The sequence below is a fragment of the Hemiscyllium ocellatum genome, chromosome 5, assembly GCF_020745735.1.
Source record: "Hemiscyllium ocellatum isolate sHemOce1 chromosome 5, sHemOce1.pat.X.cur, whole genome shotgun sequence".
In the NCBI taxonomy this organism is placed as follows: domain Eukaryota; kingdom Metazoa; phylum Chordata; class Chondrichthyes; order Orectolobiformes; family Hemiscylliidae; genus Hemiscyllium; species Hemiscyllium ocellatum.
Window position 1 is genome coordinate 49442032 of NC_083405.1, and position 25334 is coordinate 49467365.

General features: G+C 41.3%; 1 protein-coding gene across 1 annotated transcript in view; it reads right to left on the reverse strand.

The window, feature by feature from the left end:
* scin (scinderin) overlaps positions 1-23521 on the reverse strand; it is a 103201-nt gene extending 79680 nt beyond the window's left edge. Inside the window, exons 1-3 of the mRNA XM_060824740.1 lie at positions 23206-23521; positions 22936-23090; positions 12351-12512 (exon numbers count right to left, since the gene is read on the reverse strand). Of these exons, the coding sequence (XP_060680723.1) occupies positions 12351-12512; positions 22936-23090; positions 23206-23398 (510 nt within the window). The 5' untranslated portion in view covers positions 23399-23521. The remainder of the gene's footprint in view (positions 1-12350; positions 12513-22935; positions 23091-23205) is intronic.
* Positions 23522-25334: the final 1813 nt, after the last annotated feature.

Sequence of the window (25334 nt, forward strand, 5' to 3'; positions counted from 1 at the left end):
GTGGGCAGAATTCCATCATACTCCAGACTTGTGCCTTGTAGATGGTGAACAGGGTTTGGGAGTCAATAGGTGAATTACTCACTGCAAGACTCCTGTGACTGCTCTTGGAGCTACAGTATTTATACGTCTAGTTTCTAGTTAATGTTAACTCTCAGCATGTTAATAATAGAAGATTCAACTATGGCAATATTATTGAATGTGAAGAAGCAATACTTTGATTCTTTTTATTGGAGATGGTCATTGTCTAGCAATTATCTGTCACACATGTCAGTCCAAGTCTTGATATAATCTAGGTCTTGCTGTATTTGGACATGGGCTACTTCAGAATATGCAGAATCACAATGGGGACTGAAAATTGTGCAATCATCAGCTAGCATTCTACTTCTGATTTTATGATTGAGGGAAGGACACTAATTAAGTAGCTGAAGATGGCTAGGCCAAGGACACTATCCTAAGGAATTCCTGCAGAGATGTCCTGGAGCTGAGATAATTGACCTTCAGCAGCTTCGACTATCTTTATTTGTGCCAGGTCCAAACAGCAGATAGCTTTTTTCTTGATTCCCATTGACAGTAATTTTGCAAGAATTCCTTGATAGCACATTTGGTCAAATGTGCCTTGATGTCAAAGGTAGTCATTCGCCCCCCCTCTATGTTTGGACTAAGGCTATAATGTAAAGAGCTGAGTGTTCTTAGTGGACTAAACTCAGCATTAGTGAGCAGGTTACTGTGAAGCAAGTGTTACTTGATAGCACTGGTTGTGACCTTTTCTATTGCATTACTGATGATCAAGAGTAGACTAATGGGCCAGTATTTGGTTGGATTGGATTTATCCTGCTTTTGCAAAAGAGATATACCTGGGATATATAATTTCAGCTTTGTCAGGTAGATGCCAGTGATGTACTTAACAGAACAGTTTTGCCAGGGGCATAGCTAATTCTGGAACACGAGTCTTTAATACTATGCCAGAACATTGTCAGTAACCATAGTCCTCGGCTGTTTCTTGATAACATATGGATTGAAACAAATTGGCTGCAGACTGATATCTGGATGTTGGGGCCTTCGGAGGTAATTGAGATGGATTATCCACTAAGCACCTCTTGTTGATGACATTTGTGAACGCTTCAGTATTATGTTTTGAACGGATGTGCTTGGCTCCCCCAGTTGAGGATGGGGTGTCTGTGCAGCCTCTTCCTTCAATATGTTGTTTGTCTGCAGCTAACTACAGAACTTCGATCTGATCCCTCGGTTATGGAATCACTTAGCCCTGTCTAGCATTTTCTGCGTAGGCTGTTTGGGGAATCATGTTTTGTATGATTTCTCCGGAATGAAACCTTATTTTTAGGTATGTCTGCTACTGCTCTTGGTCTGCCATCTCCATTTTTCATTGAACTGGGTCTGATCCCTTGGCTTGATGGTAACGATAGAATATGGGATATTCTAGGCTTTCAGGCTGCAGGTTGTGTTTGAGTACAGTTCTGCTGCTGCTGATAGCTCACAGTGCCTCATGGATGCCCAATATGAGCTCTTCAATCTGTTTGAAAGTCTATCTCTTGCAGCACAGTGGTAATGCTAAACAACTTTATGGAGAGTATTCTCAATGTAAAGATAGGACTTTGTCTCCACAATGACTGTGCGGTGGACAATCTCACTGATACAGTCATGGACAGATGCATCTGTAGCAGGCAGCTTGATGACAATAAGGTCAAATATATTTTTGCCTATCATTGGTTCCATCACTATGTACTGCAGATTCAGTACAGTAGCTATGATCTTTAGAGCTTGGCCAGATCAGCCAGTAGAGCCACTGCCAACCTACTCTTGGTTCTGGACACTGAAATCCCTTACCCAGGGGACATTCTATGTCTTTTCTGCCCTCAGTGCTTCCTTCAAGTGGTGTTCAGTCCATCATAGATTCATCAGTTGATCAGGAGGCAGAAGATGGCAATCATTAGAGGGTTTCCTTACCCATTTTTGACCTGACATCATGAGACTTTATGAGATCCAATGTCAATTTTGAGGACTCTGAGGGCAACTCCCTCCCGACTATATAGCACTGTGCCATCATCTCTGTTCAATCTGTCCTGCCAAGTGGCATGGACGTTGATGGTTTATGCCCAAAAGCATCCACCAAATAAAATTACAACAAATACATTTGACAAATACCAGAACAATTTGCACAGCTTCAAGACTGAAGTAAGTAGGTAGAATTCCACGTGTTGAAGAATTGTGCATTAAAAGTTGTGGAATGAACCTCTATTTTTCTTAGCCACTGGGTTAGATTTTGACTTTGTGTGGTAGTGGAAGTTGGTAAGTTGGTAGTGATGAGTGATCAGTTTGTTTAACATTACTCCTCACCATTTAACTTAATGAAGTTCATTAAGTTAAATGAAGACTTCAATGCAAATAGACAATTGAGAGTGATGTAAAATTGCTTATCCATTCATTGTTGCTGGTTTTAAACTATTGCACAAAATCAAACACTATCAAACAGCCCATTCAACCAGAAAGTGAAAAAAACATTCTTTAATTACGTTCTCTCTTCCTTTTTCACAAATGTTAGAGACTGTCGTTATCCCCGTTTTTTTTTGCAAGTTTAGGAAAGTTGCCACAAAGTTTGTTACTATGTGAAACAAATTAGTTTCTGAATGCTTCAATTTAAGACTCCTGAGTCAATGGCAACATCAAGCATAAAAAAAATAACAGTTACAACTCTCTCCGGTTTTACACAGAAGATGACAACATTTTTTTAATAAAGGTTATAAGTCCCTGCTTAGGCTGCTGACATTTATGAAGTCATTTTATCTTTATGGTTGATGAAAATTATAAGGATTATGACTGCTTAGGGCATCTGGACTGTCATAAGAATTATGAGATATTGAAACTTTCAGGTTTATATAATCCAGTACTCAGCTGCGGGCTGAATATTCATCTTCTACCCAGCCTGTAATTGGGAGGGATGTGAACAGAATTGAGGGAAAAAGGGGAAAGGAAAAGGGAAAAGAAAGTACAAAAGGTTAGTTAAATACTCAATTCCTCATGAAGAGTTTATGCTCGAAATGTCGACTCTCCTGCTCCTTTGATGCTGCCTGACCGGCTGTGCTTTTCCAGCACCACATTTTTCGACTCTGATCTCGACCATCTGCAGTCCTCACGTTCTCCTATATTAAACACTATCTCAATTTTCTTCAATAGGAATGCGCCTACAAGGGCTGTTTAGACCTTCCAGCCCCAGGCCCACATTTTCCAATCCGTTCCCTGTATAAGGCTGTCCACAGTATCCCTCCCCATGCCTCCACTGTCAAATCACTGTGAACCACTGGCCATTCCTTTCTGTCCTTGGTTGAATGAACTCCTTGAATGAATTCCTTGCACTTGCCCACACCAACATGCTGCCTCTTCCAGTTGTGTTCAAGCAGAAGACCGTTGGAGTCTGTGCATCTGAAGTTTGTTTCTGAGGTCTGTGAAACAACTCCACAGAGGATGGTATCCCATCACTGAGTCACCCTTTATTTACACGTGGAGAGCTCTTGACACTGATTCTGCTTCCTGAGAGCCAGCTCTCACAGTGAACTGAATCTCTGACACTCCTGTTTCTATCTGTCAGCCAGGACTCCCTGATTGGACCAGATTCTATAAGGTCCAACTAGCTGACTTTGTCACAATCACTACCTCTCTCCCTCTCTGAGTCCAAGGGCATAAACTGGTTCTTATTTTTGTAGCTCCTCCTGGATTGTTTGAGCACCAGATCAAGTTCCTCTAACTCTACCGTTGAAATGGAAGGCATGTAATACACAGTAACTTGCCTCTTGCACCCAGAACAAAATTCATTCTCCTCTTCAGGCAACAAAGGAGTCAAGGCGGCGACATCAGCCGTGTCCATCTCAAAATGTGAGGCATCTTCAACGCTTGACGAAGAAGGGAGAATTCACAGGCTCTGTTCCAGCCAGCAAAGCAGTGAAAGAGCCGGGCACATTTTGCTCCCACCCCATTTGCAATATTTATACAGTCCATGTGCTTGTCCAAGTCAGTCACACCTACCCAAACCTTATACATCACTGGACCTGACTTTGCATCAAATGTGCCTCTTACCCATGCAAAGCCATTCCCATGGTTCCTACCCCAAACTTTGTCCACTGAAGTAAATAGTCTCTCTCACTTAGCGAAGTCTTGTGTCTGGCACTGGCATTCCTGATGCCATTTCAGCCTCCCCCCTTGGTTTGGGAAAATCAGACTTAACCTGATGAGGAGTCTTCTCCTCATTAGGAACTCTGCTGGAGCTATCCTTGTAATTGCATTAAAGGTGGTCTTATAAACAAATAGGAATTAGGACAGTGTGGTAGCTGGTGAAGCTTTAGGCTGTTTCTTTAAGCTTGCCTTCAAAGTTTGGACTGCAGCTCCATACCATCCATCATTCAATGGTCAAGCAGAAACAGCAGTGGTATTCTCAAGCTCAGTTGGACTGATGAGGGTGTCCACTTTCATCAAAATACTCTGCAACTCATATGCTCCACGGCACATTCTTCCCATGACAAAGTCAGTTGTAGTGACTGCTTGAAGTCCAGCTGTACTTCAACTATTAGGTGCTTTTGCATGGTTACATCATTAATCCCACTTTGTTGCTACTGAAGTAACTCCACAGAGGCTGGTATCCTGTCACCAAATCATCTTTTTTCACATGAGCAGAGTCCTTGACATTGATCCAATTTGCTCAGAGCAGGCTCTCAGAGTGAACAGGTGGTTTACATCTGTCAGCCAGGGCTCCTTGATTGGACCAGATTAACAGCCACAATCAGAGAGCTCATATTCTATGAGGTCCACCTGGCTGCCCTCAATGTAATCACTACAGTCTGAAGTTTATTCCATCTGCCTGAGCTCCAACCTGACTGAATTAAATTCTACATGTCAATTTTGTTTTCGATGCAAGTTTTTCATGCACAGCTTACATTTTGCATGGTTGTGGTTTGTATTCAAGCTGTGATCATTCTGGCTTTACTCCTGTAAATGACTGATTCACCATTGTGACAAGCGTAGAAGTTTTAAAAATAGATTTTTTGACCACCAAGTGAGAACTATGAAGATAGTTCGAAAGAAATGTTACATGTTAATGATTGTGTTCGATATTAACTGCACATATGACCAAATATGCCCTCCAATAGATTGTGTTGGATTATGTCTGGTACAGTGTGCTTGAATGCTAAATGAACTATTTCAGTAATGACTGGGATGTTCACTACAAAAATAACCATCCATTTCATCTCCCTTAAAATCTTGAAAAGGCCTCAGGTAGCCAATATACATTAGGCCTCACACAACCATGATATTTTAAAGTGTTGGATTTCCTCACTTGTTGAAAGTGAGGGCCTGAGTTAAGTTTGAATGACATTTATCAATTAACTAATTAGTGGAACCTTTCATTTCACAGTTTCATTTCAGCATATTTGAAATAACCTGGCAACCTCAGTTTAAAATTAGTGACACTGAACTGAAGGCAGATTTTAGTTCTGACCTAAATTAGGAGAAATTTCCATTAGATGAAACCTGTTGAGCATCCTGACCTCTGATTGGACACATGCAGTCTTGGTAGACAAAGGTTTGTGCTGGGAGTGTAACTTTGGTGAAAAAAAAGCCCTTGTGTATCTGCTAATCAAAACATTACCAGTTGATAAACTAAAGAAAGGGGTCATCATTTTATAAGGGACTACAACTTGTGACGAGGATGGAAGTGTAAAATGGGTAAGAATAGTTAGTTTCCCACCTGGTTAGATTTTCATTTCCTATGAAACTGCAGTTTATACACCAGCCTTAGTTACTGGATTAGTAGTGCTGGAAGAGCACATCAGTTCAGGCAGCATCCAAGAAGCAGCGAAGTCGGCGTTTCGGACACAAGCCCTTTTTTGCCTGAAACGTTGATTTTACTGCTCCTTGGATGCTGCCTGAACTGCTGTGCTCTTCCAGCACCACTAATCCAGAATCTGGTTTCCAGCATCTGCAGTCATTGTTTTTACCTCCTTAGCCTTGTCATGTCCCCAAGATCACACATCTAAATAATTGCTTCCAAAGTTATAATTCCTGTAATTTAGGAAAGTAAGGCAGGCATTTCTCAGTAAATGAGGCACAGAGCCAATTAGTCTGTTTTCGGTAGTAATGATTTTGGGTTGTATTGTTGGCAGGACAACAGAAGAAGTCTACATTTTCTTTGAAATATGCATGGGATCTGTTATGTCTAACTGAATAGATAGACAAGGCCTGAATTCAACATTATCATTTGAAGTATGAAACCAATGTAAATGTAGCTTTTGGTATTAAAACATCAACTTGAATTATCTGCTTAATTTAGGGAGTGTGTAACATAACTGTAATTTTCTGACTCCGATGTAATATGTTATCAACGGAATCAAATTAATACTTAGTTGCAATTATGTCATGCTATAATTTTTTTTCAGTGTTCACATCATCACAGTGCAGTCTCTGGAGCAGCATAATGGCATTACACAATACTTTTAGCAGAAGCAATTTACACTGAGCTCTAATAGAGCAGATGATCATTGATATTGGACACACATGCAGTACACACAATGGTCTGTATCCCCATCACAACAGACTCCATGGAAGTTGCCTGGGAATTTAAATATCCTATTCTATGCCTGGATCTCTCTGAAATTTTCCATTTAAGTTTGAAACTGTGGAGGATTCCGAAGAAATTAAGTAAAGCAATTACACAGGAAAACTTAGACAACTAATGTACGATTTAACACCTGACTAACAATTCAACAGTACTAATTCATACATACCTTATACAACTCCAACTACACTCCCTAGACCCCTTACACCTCGCAGAACTGGACTCAACACTATTCAGGGACCTGACCCTCCCCTGGACTTAACCTGAAACCCACCCCCTTCTGGATCTGACCTGATCTGGCACTAATGCCTCTGCTGGACTTGACCAAACCCAAACTCCTGGATGTAACCCCTAACACTGAATTGTGCTGGACACAACATCCCCTTCCCCTCTGCCTACTCAGCCTGGCATAACCTAAGTGCTACATCAATTATCGTGCCATTTTGTACCTTGGCACCCCAGCCACTTGACCTACCTGTGTAGCACTTGACCCAGCTGGCAATCTACTCACCCATGCCCTACCCATCTTGCATACTACCCATGGCACACTACCCCCCCCACTCCAACAGTTGGCATTACCAGCAGACATTCTGAGGACATGTCCTACTTTTCTCCACGTTACTTACCTGTCCCCTCTACTGGTCTGACACATTACCCTCCCAGCACACTGACATCATATTTTCTTATGTGGCTGGGTCTTTGATTGTTCGCCACAGCTGACTCGTTTGAATTGAACTGTCAGCATGGAAGTACAGCTCCACGTTACTGAGGAAGCCCTGAGCAGAATTTTCTCTCAGGAATACAGAGTTCCTTTCCCTTGTCAAAAAAAAAACACGGCCAGGGTGTTAGTTTGGCCGAGATTGCCACTACCCCAAAAATTCAATGTCTGCCACAAAATTAATATGTGAGTGAAAACATCAAGAGCATGATTCCAATGTGAGATTGAAATGAAGGTCAAAATTATCTTAGATTGGCCCTTCGGATTCATGAAATTACCAGAATTGTTTGAATCAAAATTCTCCTTCATGATTCAACCAAAGTCTGGGTTTTTCTTTTACAATCTGGATGGCGCATTTGCATAGTTAATTACTTGTTGAGCTGGCAGATGGTCTACTTTTAAATTGTTTACATATTGATTTTAGGTTTGAGTCATACAGTCACAGAGATGTACAGTATGGAAACAGACCCTTCGGTCCAACTTGTCCATGCCAACCAGATATCCCAATCCAATCTAGTTCCACCTGCCAGCACTTGGACAATACCTCTCCAAACACTTCCTATTCATATACTCATCCAGATGACTTTTAAATGTTGCAATTGTACCAGCCTCCACCACTTCCTCTGGCAGCTCATTCCAAACCCATACCACCCTTTGAGCGAAAAAGTTGCCTCTTAGGTCTCTTCTATATCTTTCCCCTCTCACCCTAAACCTATGCCCTCTAGTTCTGTACTGAAGAAGGGCTCATGCCCAAAACGTTGATATCCCGAATCAGTCCTTGCCTTTCCAAATACATGTACATCCTGTCCCTCAGGATTCCCTCCAACAACTTGCCCAACTATAGGCTCACTGGTCTATAGTTCCCTGGCTTGTCCTTACCACCTTTCTTAAACAGTGGCACCACGTTAACCAACCTCCAGTCTTCTGGCACCTCACCTGTGACTATCGATGATAAAAATATCTCAGCAAGAGGCCCAGCAATCACTTCTCTAGATTCCCACAGAGTTCCAGGGTACACCTGATCAGGTCCTTGGAATTTATCCACTTTTATGTGTTTCAAGACATCCAGCACTTCCTCCTCTGTAATATTGACATTTTTCAAGATGTCACCATTTTTTTCCTACATTCTATATCTTACATTTCCTTTTCCTCAGTGAATACTGATGCAAAATATTCATTTCGTATCTCCCCCATTTTCTATGACTCCACACAAAGGCCACCTTGCTGGTCTTTGAAGGGCCCTATTCTCTTCCTAGTTACCCTTTCGCCCCAATGTATTTGTAAAATCCATTTGGATTCTCCTTAACTCTATTTGCCAAAGCTATCTCATGTCCCCGTTTTGCCCTCCTGATTCCTCTCTTAAGTATACTCCCCTACTGCCTCTATACTCTTCTAAGGATTCACTTGATCTATCCTGTCTATACCTGACATATGCTTCCTTCTTTTTCTTCACCAAAACCTCAATTTCTTTAGTCATCCAACATTCCATATAGCTACCAGCCTTCCCTTTCATCCTGACAGGAATATACTTTCTCTGGACTCTCGTTATCTCATTACTGAAGGCTTCCCATTTTCCAGCCATCCCTTTACCTGTGAACATCTGCACCCAATCAGCTTTTGAAAGTTCTTGCCTAGTACCGTCAAAATTGGCCTTCCTTCAATTTAGAACTTCAACTTTTAGATCTGGTCAATCCTTTTCCATCAATATTTTAAAACTAATAAATTATGGTTGCTGGCCACAAAGTGCTCCCCCATTGACACCTCAGTCACCTGCCCTGCCTTATTTCCCAAGAGTAGGTCAAGTTTTGCACCTTTTCTCGTAGGTACATCCACATACTGAATCAGAAAATTTTCTTGTACACACTTAACAAATTCCTTCCACCTAAACCCTTAACACTATGGCAGTCCCAGTCTATGTTCGGAAAGTTAAAATCCCCTACCATAACTACCCTATTATTCTTACAGATAACTGAGCTCTCCTTGAAAATCTGTTTCTCAATTTCCCTCTGATTGTTAGGGGGTCTATAATACAATCCCTTTAAGGTGATCATCCCTCTCTTATTTCTCAGTTCCATATAAATAACTTGCCTGAATGTATCTCCGGGAATATCCTCCTTTAGTACAGCCGTCATGCCACTCCCCCTCCTCTCTTGCCTCCCTTCTCTCCTTCCTGCAGCATTTGTATCCTGGAACATTAAGCTGCCAGTCCTGTCCATCCCTGAGCCATGTTTCTGTAATTGCTATGATATCCCAGTCCCATGTTCCTAACCATGCCCTGAGTTCAATCTGCCTTCCCTGTTAGGCCACTTGCATTGAAATAAATGCAGTTTAATTTATCAGTCCTACCTTGTTCTCTGCTTTGCCACTGCGTGCCCCGACTGTTTGACTTGCTTCTGTTCTCAACTGTACCAGTTTCAGATTGAAATCTTTCCTCATTATCTCCCCTGGGTACCCCTCTACCCCCACCTTACTAGTTTAAATCTACCCGAGCAGTTCTAGCAAATCTCCCTGCTGGTATATTAGTCCCCTTCCAATTTAGGTGCAATCCAACCTTCTTCTCCAGGTCACTTCTACCCCAAAACAGCTTCCAATGATCTAAAAATGTGAATTCTTCTCCCATACACCAGCTCCTCAGCCATGCATTCATCTGCTCTATTCTCCTAATCTTGGCCTCATTAGCTCGTAGCACTGGGAGTAATCCAGATATTGCTACTCTTGAGGACCTCCTTTTTACATTCCTGCCTAACTCTCTGTAACCTACCTTCAGAATCTCAACCTTTTCCCTTCCTATAACATTGGTTCCAATGTGTACAATGACCTCCTGCTAGTCCCTCTCCCCCTTGAAAACATTCTGCACCCTCTCTGAGACATCCTTGCTCCTAGCACATAGGAAGCAAAACACCATTCTGATTTTTTGCTGCTGGCCACAGAAACATCTGTCTGTACCTCGGCCTAGAGAATCCCCTAACACAATCAATTGCTTGGAACCCGACGTACCTTTCATTACATTACAGCCAGTCTCAATACCAGAAACTTGGCTGTTTGTGCTACATACCCCTGAGTGTCCATCACCCTCTACATTTTCCAAAACAGCATACTTGTATTTAATTGGGATAGCCACAGAAGCCTGCTGCACTTCCTGCCTACCTCTCTTACCTGGAGTTACCCCATCTGTGTGACTGTATCTGAGACTTTCCCCCCTTCCTATAATTGCCATCTATCGCATCCCCTTGCTCTTGTAAATTCCTTATTGCCTCTACCTGCCTCTCCAATTGATCCACTTGATCTGATAGGATTCGCAACCAATGGCATTTATTGCAGATATAATCCTCAGTAACCCATAAACCCTCCCTAAACATCCACATCCGACAAAAAGAGCATATCACTCTACTAAGGGCCATTTTTGCTTCTTTCAATCTACAGACCCAGAAAATAGCACTGTCTTATTCCTCTACAAAACACTTCTCCAGTTTAAAATAATACTTATGGCTTATATTTTAACTTTAATCAAGAGACATGGCTCAATAAAATATACAATCAAGAAAGAATGCACTCAACTCACTACTGCATTCTTATTTTAAGGCCACACTTTAAATCCACTTCTCTGCTTCTGTGCTGTGACCTTTCCCAAACAGGTTCCTCCAAGATCAGTTGTGAATTCCACCGTTTTTTTGATTTTCCCAGACACACTCCAATGTCCAGCGATACATGAATTGAACAGTAAAAGCAGTAACTGCTAACTCTGTCAGTTAGCTCTGTGGGTTCTTTCTCTCTCTCTATCTCTCTCTTTCTCTCCTGCACTTACCTCACCATGTGCTTCCTTTGTCTGTTCGTCCTTTTAAAACTGCTGTTGTTTTGACTTTCTTTTTCTCCAAAGTTCTAAAACAATGCAACAGCATATAAAACAGTAATTGCTGCTCCCGGAATTTGAGGAAATCACCTCCAACACCTACAATATCTCAAAAAAAAAGGAGCAGCTGTTGTTTTAGTGTGGGAATAAGACATAAAATCTAATGATTAGATCTGTAAGTATGGTACTGTTTGCTACTATAACACACCTAACATTCAATGACAAATACAAAACTGCCTTCCTAACATCTTACAGCAAAGTGAATGGAGATCAATAGCACAATTGACCACTTGAGATCAGATTGGCCTTTGCCCAAGGCTCAAAGCAAAACAACATTAGTAACATCGTGTTTCCTTTGCATGTCTTGCTGACAGAAATACTCTCACCTTATTCATTGCATCCTCAAATTTCTTCTTGGGAAGTCAATCAGTTAAAAGTCAAAAAACATAGATTTTGGAGGCAGATGATGAGACTACATTTACAATGAAAGGGCTGTTTGCAAAATTAAAAATCACACAATAGCAAATCACATCAGAATGCACCATGCATGAGATTTGACATGCCACCTTTGTTTCTTAGGTATATTTCTACATTTATATTGATTTGTGCAAAGGCACTTTCATAATCAGCAGACCTTCCAATGTTGCTACATTGTCAACTAGGAGAAAGTGAGGTCTGCAGATGCTGGAGATCAGAGCTGAAAATGTGTTGCTGGAAAAGCGCAGCAGGTCAGGCAGCATTCAAGGAACAGGAAAGTTGATGAAGGGCTTATGCCCAAAACGTTGAATTTCCAGTTCCTTGGATGCTGCCTGACCTGCTGCGCTTTTCCAGCAACACATTTTCAGCTACATTGTCAACTACCCTTGTATTTTTAAAAAGAAATTGCATTCAACGTTCTTTGGAATGCATTTCACTGCAAAATTACGTTGTTATATAGCTTATCCTGAGTAAAATAGTGGCATTGAACAATGTCAAAAAGTCTCACTCAGGATCTAGTGTTCAGATATTATAAGTATTCAATCTCAAGCACTGTTGTATGTTTAATCCTCCAGTAAGCAACAGTAAACAGTGAAAGACACAGAGGAGGTGAAAGACATCAGGTAGACCAGAAGAGATCATCGAGAATTGTATTTATGAAATAAAACTTCCTTTCAACTTACCTTCCCCAGATCTATGATGAAACAATCTCCTTTATTAAAGCTGGCCCAGCTAAGAGGAACTTCTGTTGCTCTGACAATCCTCCTGCCTTTAATATGCAGCAATCTCTTTGCAGAGAGGTCATTTGTAATGACGTGTGTAAAGCCAGAAGCGACACCACCGGCCTAAGGTAGCAAAAGAAATAAACAATCATGCATTTTTTATTTTCCATTGGCTATGCAAACATGAGAAGAAACCTATTTAGAAATAAATGTATTAAAAACTACAAGCATTAGTAAAACTGATTATTTTTAATGCTTGTCTGTAAATGTCAACACATTTTTGCCCGATTATGTATCAGCTAACTTTTGCTCACAGAACAGTGAGAACCGAACTCCTCTACTAGCATGTTTGTTCTTGGTGGAAGTTTGCATTCCAATAAGACACAATGTTATTGCAAAGGTACTTCAGGCATGTATGTTTCATTTATGCCTAATTTGCCAGTTGTTACAAAATCTTCTGCTTTTGCTGAAACTTACATCTTCATTGTAGTACTTTCACATATCGTTCATCAGACAATGACAACAGATACCTAAATACCTGAAGGTTATGGTGGAGCAAACTGACTGCAGATACAAATTATTTTAATCAGATCAATGAACACACATGGCCAGAATAGCAGCCAGTGCAGGATGCCTGAAAGGACTGAATAGAGTTCCTTGCTCTTCAGTTTGGAATGCCTGAAGGATCCAAATAAGTTAGAGTGAAAGCCTTCTCCTCTAGCTTTCACGGAGCATCTTCTCAATTGTGTCTTTGTACTGTGTCACTTTGAACAATTTCTCCTTTCACTCGTCTGTCTCCAAGTCAAAGGTACAGCTATGGGTAGTCACATGGGTCCCACTTAAACCTGTCTCTTACTGGGGTAGTGGAACATTCCTTATTCCAATTCTATTTTGATCCTTCACACAAAGCTCTTCAATACATCAATGATATAATCAATGTGGCTTCCTGCTCTTGTCTGGACTTAGAAACATTAATCAGTTTTGCTTCCAATTTCCATCCTCTCACTGTCATTTGGTCCACCTCTGACTTCTCTTCTATTTCTTGATTTCACAATTTACTTTTCTGAGAATAGACTGTCAACTAATATGCATTACAAACTGACCCAATTGCCACAGTTCCCTCTACTGCACTTTCTTAGCCCCAGTTGCTGCAAGGATTTAATTCAATTTGACCAATTTTTCCATCTGTTGCATCTTCCAGTCATGTTTCTGACAGGTCTTTATTTCTCCACAATCAAAGATCCTCCCCATTGACACAGTCCTCAACTGTGCCTAACCCATCCCTCAACACTTCTGCCCTCACCCTTTCCTCTCCCTTCCAGAGCAATGATAGTGTCCCTTCTGTCCTCACTTTCCATGCCATCAGTCTCTGCATCCAAAGGAGCATCCTCTGCCAATTCTGACACCTCCATTAGGATGACCACATCTTCCCTTCACCTTCATTTTCAGCATTCTGCAAGGACTGTTCCCTCCTGTCACCCTGCTCCATGCCTCCACCACTCCGAATACTTCCTCACTCTCCTGTGGCACGTTCCCATACTGATGCAGAAGGTGTATCTCTTGCTCTTTCACTTCTTCCTTCTTCTCCACCCAAGGCCCCAAACTACCCTTCTAATAAAGCAGTGTTTTACATGTACTTCTTTCCAATCAACTAGAATCTACACTGACATGACCAAATGCAGAGGGTAACTGTTTTGCAGAATACCATTGTCGATCTATCAAGAGTTACTCCAACCTCCCTGGTGCTTGCCCTTTTAATAAACCACCTTGATCCCACGGTAACATTTTCATTCTGCGCCTGCTATGTTTTTCCAATGAAGCTCAATGCAAGCTGGAGGAACATAACTTTATTTTGCACTTAGGTACTTTACAATCTCTAGGAATCAATGTTGAGTTCCACAATTTCATTTCTGTCCTCCTTTTTCCTTACACACCCCACCTCACTCCCCACCAGCTCCGACCATATCTTATTTGTGTCTTGCTAGCTTTGCTCTCAGCACAGCAGATATATTATCTTCTTCTCACCGCTAACATTTACACATATTTTACATCGCTATCACTCCCTACTGCTTTGTCTTTGCTGTAAACACAGCAAAGGCTTCATAATAAATATGATAGCACAAGAGAAGGAGGGAGACTTGTGAATCTAGATCGGTGGTTATCAAAGAACACACGGAGTAGGAAGAGACAAAAAGGCCAGTTTGTATCAGATTCCAAAAACGAGGATAAAACCTTAATGGAATTTTGGAAGTGCAGGGTTGAAATTAAAAAGGAAACTAGGAAATGAAAGCAAGTACATGAGAAAATACAAACAAGTAGAATCAAAGAAAACTCAAACACCCAAAGACCCTTTACAAATAAATAAAGTGCAAGAAACAAGGTGAGGGAAGAAAGGGCCTTTATGGATTAAAGCGGTAACCTATATGCAATAGTAAAAGACACTTGAATGGCTCTTAATTAACAATTTGGGTTGTATTTTCCTGAATGGTTCCAATGTTAGCACCATTCTGGGTCTCAACCAATATGAGTCAGTTGTGTGCTGGCGGAAGGAATCTTCCAGGAGGTATTCAATATGGCCGACTGATGGGCTCCTTACATGGAAGGTCCAATAGGAGAATCTGCAGCTCTGGACAGATGATGGCTCCACTAGCAGAGTTGGCTGCTGCTGAGGTAGGTAGGAAGTCATGACAGAACACTGATAGAAAGCTGGTCCTTTTTCTAAAAGATGTTCCTTTTCCTCGAGGATACTGTGTCTTTGGTTTTTTTCAGAGGGGTCATAAAACAGCCCAGGCTCCGATTTGGCTGGTTTGGTACAGAAATGAAAGTGTTTACTCAGAGGCCTTTTGTTTTTATGTAAACAAATGAAACCTCAGGCCTCATGTTTTAGAAGTAAACTGTATACTGCAAGGGGTGTGGCCAGTCTGGCAGCTGAAGTTTTGGGTCAGTTCAGCAATGTTGTGTATGGAAGAAAGCCGGAAGCCTCTCTCTCTCTCTCTCTTTCTCCTTCTGCCTTTCTAATCTCGACTTATAAGCCTCTGTTTCACTTTTACTCTGTCTTAAAGGAGTTTGTTTATTGGGACTGTTGTATATTTTCAGAACAGCATAATTAAGTCTAGTTTGGGTGGACTGAGTTCTGTGAGTATTCTATATTCTGTTCTTTGTGTTTAATTCCATAATTCTGTGAATAAATTTTTTGTCAACCTAGCTAACTTACTCTGGGTCATTTTCACTGTACACTTACCAAAACAAATAGCAAAGTTACAGCCTGGGCTGCCTTCTTAATAATGTTTTGAGTGGTCTGGCCTAGTCCATAACAACACTAACATGGATATAATCTTGCACTCTGCAGATATTAGACTGAAGTGGCCTACAGCATACAAGGGCCATCAGTGTGGTGGAAACATGTCTCCACTGGTTTATGTTTCTGACTATTGTGTATCCACGTTGCCAACTCCTTCCCGGGGACACCCTGCCACTAGGAGGGTGCAGGCAGTTGGTGGGTTCTGCACGCAGTGGGAAGTTCCAAGCTCCCTCAGAAAACCCACCCCAATTGGGCTTTTAAGTAGGTTGCTCATCTTATTGGAGCAGGCTGTCAACTTTCTTAACCAGCCACCACTAGAAAGTTCCTCAGGAGGAAGGAATGGCTTAGCCACATGTACCCACAGCCTTCAGCTCCCTATCCATTTCTCAAGCATCTTTTTTTCACAAAAAAATGCAAAAACTGCAGCTTTTGTAGATCCTGACCTGCTGTGCTTTTTCCAACACTACACATTATTATCAGCATAATACGACTCAGGAAATGCCTCCCCTATATCCTAAAGTATAAAGGGAGGGAAGGAAATTGCAGAAACCCTAATTATCATTTTTCAGTCATTCCAAACTACAGGTGTGATGTCGGAGAACTATTAATATTATATTCTTGACTGAGAAGTGGTAAAGTGACAATTGAGGCCATTCTGCTTCACCTTGATGCTAGCCAAGCTATTCAAAAGTTTTAGTCATTATTTATTAATGACCTGGATTAATTTGGAAAGTCGGCATGGATTTGTGAAGGGAAAGCAATGCCTGAGTAACTTGTTGGGATTTTGAGAAAAGATAAAAGGAAGATCAATGAGAGATTATAGTTTTGATGCAGTCCACATGGATTTCAACAAGGCTTTTGACACACTTCCACGGGGTTGTCCAGTCAGAAAAGTAAGTGCTAATAGGATCCAAGGCCAACTGGCACTTTGAATCCAAATCTGACTTGTGGCAGCAAGCGACAGATACCAGTTGCCTGATGGTTGGATGGCTGTCTCCAGTGCTCTCCTTGAAACCATGTGCTAGGGCTCTTGCTGTCTGTGGCATTTATCAGGAACAAAACATTTCCTGATGAAATGGCTGTCATTGACTGTAACAAAGAAGTTGCAGAGTCCAGGAAAATATCAATGGACTGTTCAAGTGAGCAGGAACTGGCAAATGGAGTACAATCAGAGAAGTGCGAGGTAATGCCTTGGGGAAGATAAACAAGGGAATAAAAAGGAGAATGCTGAAAGCTAGAGTTCTGTCTGCCATTCTGGTCACTGCAACACAGGAAGGATGCGACTGGTTTTGAAAGATTACGGAAGAGATTAAAATTATGTTGAACAGCAAGAAAACTTCAGTTTGGAGGAAAGAGTAGGTAAACAAAAGTTTTCTTTTCTATGTAACAGAAGAAGATGACAGCAAATTAAACTGAGTTGTACAAAATTATGAGGGATCTAGATCAAGTATATTGGTTATATTACCTTTAACAGGGAGATCAATAGATCCAAATTTAAATTAATCATAGAAGGCTTGGAGGGGTTTTAAGGTGAAATTTTCACCTGGGGTGATAGGAGTCTGGAACTTAAAAACTTGGATACACAGTTTAATGTTGTAATTGACAATATGAATGGGATTATTAGGCAGCATCACTCTTCGCTGGTCACCAAAACTATGAATGGTCAAATTGCTGCTTGAGTCATAAATATTATTTGATTCTGTTATGAGATTATTTGATATACTTTGGATCATTAAGTAGTAAAGTAAGCATGCAATATTGTTTATTGTTAACAGAACAGTTCATAATCTATAACATATTCATTTGCATTCACTGATCAATTACTTTACAAATACATTGATTATAAAGTATTACTCCAGATAAAAATAATCATTGGCTTACAAGCACACAAGCAAACTACTTTGAATGCTCTGTTATCCCACAACCTTACAGTATTTATCACTAAAACAAGTTTACACTGCAGCCAGACACCATCTCAATGGTGATATAAAGCTTAACATTGCAATTTATTTCTTTGAACCTTCATTTTTATTAAAAGGACAAACTTATACCACTCAGGTACAATTAACAAGGCAAAGTGATCAGCATGTTTAAACTCCACCACTATTATGCCCTCCATCAAGATCTAGGGGCATATTCATAACAGAGTATTGCTGTTACTTGATCCTTCCAAATGTTACTGTTCAATGCTCAGAGTTATGCTATGTCAGCAGTCAGGCCTATGCTGTTGAAGGGCACTTTGGTGTTGAGTCTCAATTTGTTCTATGCCTTATGGCCTCTTTCACCTTGGTGATGGTTTGCTGGTGAATATCCTGACAGGGCCAGATGTAGGGTAGAAAGGTGTCCACACTGAAGATATTGTAAATGATTACTAGCCAAGCAATGTGTCACATAGTGAAAGTGTCACTTCGGATTTTGTCCTTTGGTTTAGCCTTCATTAGTATGCAAAGTTATCGGTATTTACAATCAAATTTATCTGAGCAATATTCAATAAATGCATTGTTTGGTAGTATGTTTTGATCTCTATGTATAGATTTTTCTGAAATAGATTTTTCAACTACAGTACAACCCCAGCAGTTAGAAAAACAGCCAAGGTTGGAGGAAATTCTGGATCATTGCAGATTATAACAATAGATGATATGCTTTCAACTGACTGCAAAAAAATTGAAACCTGTTGCAAACTTTGTTGGGGCAGCTAACCAAGGTTTCTGGCACTCAGATAATGTCACCACCACCCTGTTTAGGTTCGTTACACATAATTATTCCACTCAGTGGATTCACCACCAGGATTCTAGAGTTGTCTATATCTATTAGCTTAAGGCTGCAATGACTTGAAGCTATGTTTCATTATCAAAAATATTATTCCCACCAACTATAGTAATTTTAGTGCTATCAGGGATGGAAGATGTAATAGAAAATGAAAATTTCATGTAATATGACACATGCATCCTGAAAGCTGAGGAAGAAATGAGTGAAAACCTTCTAAAGACACCTTCTTGGTGTTCGATGACAGACAGCAATGTTCATTATTCAGTCCTTGCCTACCATTAGAGGTTTCTGTCAGTTTTTTGCAGGTCGCCTTTTAATGACCTCCCAACCATTATCAGCACACAGCAGGGAGCTTATGTTGGGTGATCTACAGTTAAGCTAACTAGCTCCCTGACCAGTACCACTCATGAGGAACTATAATTATACTTGTACTGCTCTCCTAACCCAACACAGATATACATTGTTTCTCACTAGATGGTGGTTTCAGTAGCCTGGGTATAAAGGTTTCTGCAGTTCTGTACCCACCAACTTCTAATTTTAACTGAGATCAGTCAGGAGGTCAGTCCACGCACTCCCTGACTACCTTTTGCATCCTCTCTTCCCCAAACTAGCACCTACACCCACCAAGACTTCTCCCACTTTGTCCTGCAGATAGGACCCTTGAACTTTCCTAGCTGTTCCTTTGTTGCATCCTTGTTCTGAAGGTTTTCCTGCCTGACAGAAGGCTGGTTGCCAAATTGGGAACCTAGAGGAAACAAATCTTAAAGCTTATTCTGCAGTTAAAAACTGAAAATCAATTGTGAATCACATACTCCTCACTCCAAATACACATCACTCTGAATATCAAGACCAGAGGGTTTCAAGAAAACTGATGTGTCAAAAAACATAACAAGCATTAACTTAAAAGGTGAGTAATGGGGATGACATGAAACAGCAATAGGCCATTCAGCCCTGTTCCACTATTAGTGATCATGACTATTCATCTACCTCAATGCTTCATTCCCAAATGACTCCATATTCCTTGTTGTCATTATCATACCAGCCACTAGTTGGAGTCATACCTGGCAGATAGGAAGATGGTTGTGGTTGGTTGGAGGTCAGTCATCTCACCTCCAGGACATCTCTGCAGGAGTTTCTCAGGGTAGCATCTTCGTCCTAGCCATCTTCAGCTAATTCATCGATAATCTTCCCTCCATCATAAGGTCAGAAGTGGGGATGTTCACTGACAATTGTGCAATGTTCAGCACCATTCGTGTCTCCTCAGATACTGAAGCAGTCCATGTCCAAATGCAACAAGACCTGGGCTATATCCAGGCTTGGCTGACAAGTGGCAAGTACACGTGCCAGGCAAGACCATTTTCAATAACAGACAATCTAACCACCACCCCTTGACATTCAATGGTGATACCATCACTGAGTTCTGTATTATCAACATCTAGTTGGTTACAATTAACCAGAAACTCAACTGGACTCACCACCTAAAGACAATGGCTACAAGAGCTGGTCAGAGGCTAGGAATATTGTGGTGAGTAACTCACCTCCTGACTCCCGAAAGCCTGTCCATCAACTACAAGGCATAAGTCAGGTATGTGATGGAATACTCCCCACTTGCCTGGACGGTTGCATCTCCAACAAAACTCAAGGAACTTGGCACTATCCAGGAAAAAGCAGCCTAACTGATTGGCAGCACATCCACAATCATCCACTCACTCCACCACTAATGCTCAGTAGCAGCTGCGTATGCTATCTACAAGATGCATTGCAGAAATTCACCAAAGATCCTTTGACAGCACCTTCCAAACCTATGGCCACTTCTATCTGGAAGGACAAGGACAGCAGATACATGTGAATACCACCCCCGGCTAGTTCTCCTCCAAGTTACTGACCATCCTGATTTGGAAATATATAGCTTTTCCTTCAGTGTCATTGGCTAGCCAGTGATGCCCACCTCCCTCTTGTGAATATAAAAAAATCTAGAAAGTTATCAACGTCTTTCTTGAAATGAGTAATTATTGAGTTTTTGACTTCAAAATTCGAGGCTTTGAATGAAAACAGTCCTCCTCATCTCAGTCCAAAATGGTTTGATTTTTATTTTGAGACTTTATCCTTTTATTCTGGACATCTCCACCCCCACCAAAGAAAGATTCTTTGCATCTACTTTGCTTTAGAAAATTTGTAAATTTCTTGAAATCACCTCTCATTCTTCTAAACCCCCAGAGAATACTGGGCCAGTCTCTTCAATTTCCCTTCATAGGGCAATCCCTCCTTTCCAGGAATCAGTACGGTGGACATTCATTGTGCTCCTTCTCCAGAAAGTATATCTTTCCTTAGACAAGGAACCAGAACTGTGCGCAATATTCCAGGTACCATCTCATAAGTGTTCAATACAATTGAGGCAACACTTCTTTGCTCTTGTACTCAAATCCTCTAGTGATAAAGACTAACATATCATTGCTTCCTAAATTGCTTGCTGCACACAAATTAGTGACTAATACTTTCTGTTCAATATTTCGAGGTCATACTAACCATTCTGACTCAATTGTAAACTGAAGTAAATGGAGGAAGAGCAACCAATAGCTTCAACTCATGTTCTTTATTCTTTAATGGGACATGCGCACTTGTTGCTAATTGAACTGTATAATCTGAGGTTAGATAAGAATTAACAATGTTGCTGTGCGCCTGGAGTCAAGTGTAGGCCATCTGGAATGTTAGGTTTCCTCACATAAAGGACATTTGTAAACCTCACGGGTTTTTACAGTAACTGATGATAGTTGTCATGGCCACCATTATTGGGACAATTTCAGATTTGTAACTTGATTGCATTTAAAATCCACCATTGTTGCCAGGTCATTGGAATTAGTATTGCAACTCAAAAATCAGAATTCTCTGGAGAATTAGTTTAATGCCTTTAAATTACTAGCCCAATTACATGACCAGTACGCCAGCTTCTCCCCATATATGTTAAGCAATTACATGGTCCCCAAGTCCAGAGGAAGGGTTACACCCAAAACGTCAACTTCTCCATCTCCTGATGCTGCCTGGCCTGCTGTGTTCTTCCAGCCTCCTGTCTGTCTATTTTGGTTTCCAGCATCTGTAATTTTTTTTTGCCTCTAAGCAATTATATATTGGCAATGCTGCAACATTGATGCTGATGCATTTTGATGCAAATTGTATTCATCCATGGCAAAGGTTGCCAAGTACAATGTCAATGCTTCTTAAATAAAAGTTTATCCTATTAAAAATAAATGAAAAGAAATGCTAAATTAACGTACAAAGCTGGTTAGAAATAGCTGCATAAAGCAGCCACTACATGCCCTACTCTATGCCGAGCTAGTTCATCAACAGTCAGGAAGCAGTATGGGCTCTGCAATTGCTCATCTCACTCCTAGAGTGCGAAGTGGAATTAATCAGACAGGCATCCATCTTCTTATCGTTCATTAACCAGTCATGTTAGTTTGGAGATACTGAGAGGATTATGAAAATTCCAGCTTTATGAAAACTGAAGGATTGGTTGGAATCCTGAATAAGTCACCTATCGAGGGAGTTGAATGAGATTGGAACAACAGTTAAAATTAGAGAGCAGGAGACTGAGTTGACACTGTCAACTGACTCTCCCCACCCCCACCCTCCTCTAGCTTATCTCTCCACGCTTCAGGCTCACTGCCTTTATTCCTGCTGAAGGGCTTTTGCCCGAAACGTCGATTTTGCTGCACTTTGGATGCTGCCTGAACTGCTGTGCTCTTCCAGCACCACTAATCCAGAATCTGGTTTCCAGCATCTGCATTGTTTTTACCTTTTTACTCGCAGACTGTCCAGCAGATTGACTGGAGGCTGTCTACAAGCCTAATGAGAAACTTTCTTGAAGAATAGCACAAAGATGTTGACGTGTTACTAACTATCAGTCTCACCATTCAGGCAAACTGGTCAATTCTGATTTTTGGGTTGCAATACTAATTGGGGTTATAACTATTGCTATCTGTTAAATGTTTATATTCCAATATTAAAAGACAAATTGATTCAAATGTTTGTGATTCCGGTTGTTCTTACTACTTATTACTCTAATTTATGTAAAAATCACGATACCTTTGGATATGAGAGAGATAGATTTTAGGTTTGCTGTCCGGACAAATAGCCAATCAAGTAACTGTTCCAGCAGATATGAAAATTGACCACACATCGTAAGGAGAAATAGGTGCAGTGGGAGGAAATGGACATTGGGAGGAAATGAACACTTTACGCTGCTGAGCTAACCTTATGGAACTGACAACAATTTCTCGCTGTCCACCCTTAACATGCCTTACCATGACTTGTATGTTCTGTTGAAGTGACTTTATGGCGCACGACAAATGACAAAACTCACTCCCTGTAGTTTTAGCACAAAGTGGTCAACGGTTGAAAAATGAACGACAAAACAAATGAGAGTGCTGTACTCATGCCCGGTGTAGTTGGGGAGCAGTCGCCTTCAGTTTTATTTACCTGGTACTTAAGTCCGCCCTTGAAATAACTAACAAAAGTATTCGACTCGTAATCTTGCAACTCTCGGTATTGAACGGGATTCCCTCCCAGATAGTCATCCATCTGCACTGCAAATATCGCAGCGGCGCCACTTTCATCCTGAGAGCATTCCTTGCCTAAGGGGAAGATCAAGCACATTAATAGCGCCGAATTTTAGAACAAAATATGAGATCCCCCCCCCACACACACACACACACACACACCTCCCCATACAGTGCAACTCCGTCTCACCTAACCAGTAATGGAGATTGTAAGTGAAGTTATTTCCCCTCTTTCTGGTTTGCATCACCAGGTAAGCGTCTCCGACATAGAAACTGCCGTGCAAACTTTGTGAAACTGGCACTAGCTCCAGATGCTCCACTCTCCAGACCTGGACCCCTTCCTTCTTCCCGGCATTTTCAAACTCTTTGTGGTACAGCACCATGCTTCTCTCTCCGGGGCTGCTGAGGCGGGGGGAGCCGGCAACAATTGAAATCTTTCTCAGACTGAGCAAAACCAAACGAAAAACTTTGCTGCCAAACCCTCGGCAGGCTGACTTTTAAAAAAAGCAACGAGGGGGCGTGTAAGAGCAACAGTGATGTCAGAGTTTGTGGAATACGGAACTGGATTGCTGAGGAATAAAGAGTGTCTGTAATTATTTGAGGAACCTTCATCGGGAGCCATCGCCCCCACAGTTAGCACCTTCACTCCTGGGGAAACTGTCACACAGTCCGAGTCATCAGCGTTGAAGTCAAGTTTGACAAACTTTTCTGAAACAACTTTCCCCCCGAATTCTGTGGCTATTTTTTCCCCGGATCTGAGAATATGCAGTTAGGGCGAAAATTAGGGGATTCAGGTTCGTGTGCAAAATAAACAAGGACACAGATGAATTGGGCGGAATGACTTGTTTGTGTGCACTATGTTCTACATAAACTCTATTTTAGGACACTGTTGCACCAAGACCTTTCCTCTGGGTATTCAGCTGAAAGGATGCACATAACTCCAGAGTCAGCTCCCATGTAACTTCAAGGCTGGCAGCTGTGGCAGGTCCCCTGGGAGGGTCTGCCTTAATCCCAAGGGGTACACAACCGGTGGCCCCAGGGTAACATCAAGTCAGGTTAACAATGTTGTCCAAAGTGCACCATATCTATCTTAATGTTTTGACAAAACAGATAAATGCTATTTGCGCTCCCAAAACACTAAACAACCTGGAGCAGAGCCTTGCAGTGGGCGTGAAGGCAGTATAAGTACAATATTCCACTCGATTTCTGAGCGAAATAGAACAGAATGGATGGCTACTTCAGATACTGACCTACAGAATGTAAGCCAATGTAACCTAGTGCAGAGAATCCATGGCAGAATACTCCCCACCTTGACAACTCCCCAACTCAGGTCTGATTAACAAGTTTGTGTGAGTAGCCACAGAATCACATAAAAATGTTTTATTTGTTACCTTTATTGACTATTGCATCTATTAGTTCTATTCTTTTAAATGGGTCGAGAGAAAAAAAAGCCTGCTTGACTCAGTTTGAACTCAGAGGTCATATGATGAAACCTCTTGGGATATTTCCAACCACAGTTGGCAAGCTGAGCTTTGCACCCTCCTCCCACCAGGCCCAGGCTTGAATGGATGTGACCACACCCCAGAAAACACAGCCTGCAGCATGCTACAGAAAGAGAACCTTCAGCTAGTAAGATGTATCCATGATTTTGAGTTTTTCTCTGAGGGACAGATATTAAAAGAAATTTTAAAAAAAATCTCTTTCTTCCTCTCTGTCAGCTTTTAATTGTGTCTGCCTTGCTGGAATAGTGCTGATGGGTACTTTACAAACACCCTTTTCTTCCATTCATTCAGGGGATGTAGCTTTTTTTCCTGGCTGGACCAGCATTTATTGCCCATCCGTAACTGCCCTGAAGAAGGTGGTGGTATGCTGCCTTCCTGAATTGTTGCAGTCTATTTAGTTCGGATATCTCCACAATGTCACTAGTGAGGGAGTTCCAGGAATGTAACGTAGCAACACTGAAGGAACACCAATGTATTCTAAGACAAGATGGCAAGTGGCTTGGAAAGTAACAGGAAGTTGGTGGTGTTCTTGTGTAATTTGCATTGACTTTCCAGACATGATTGTGGTCCTGGGTTGGAAGGTATTGTCTAAGGAGCAGTACCTCTTGCAAACGATACACACTGCTCTGAATGAGTGTTGGTGGTGAGGGGAGTGAATGTTTGTGGATGTGGTGCAAATAGGAGCAGGAATAAGCTATTCAGTCCCTCAAATATTCTCTCCCATTCAGTGAGATCATGGCTGATGGGTAACCTAACTCCATAGATGCTCCCTTTACCCATACCTCTTAATACTCTTCCTAAACAAAAGTTTACCTAT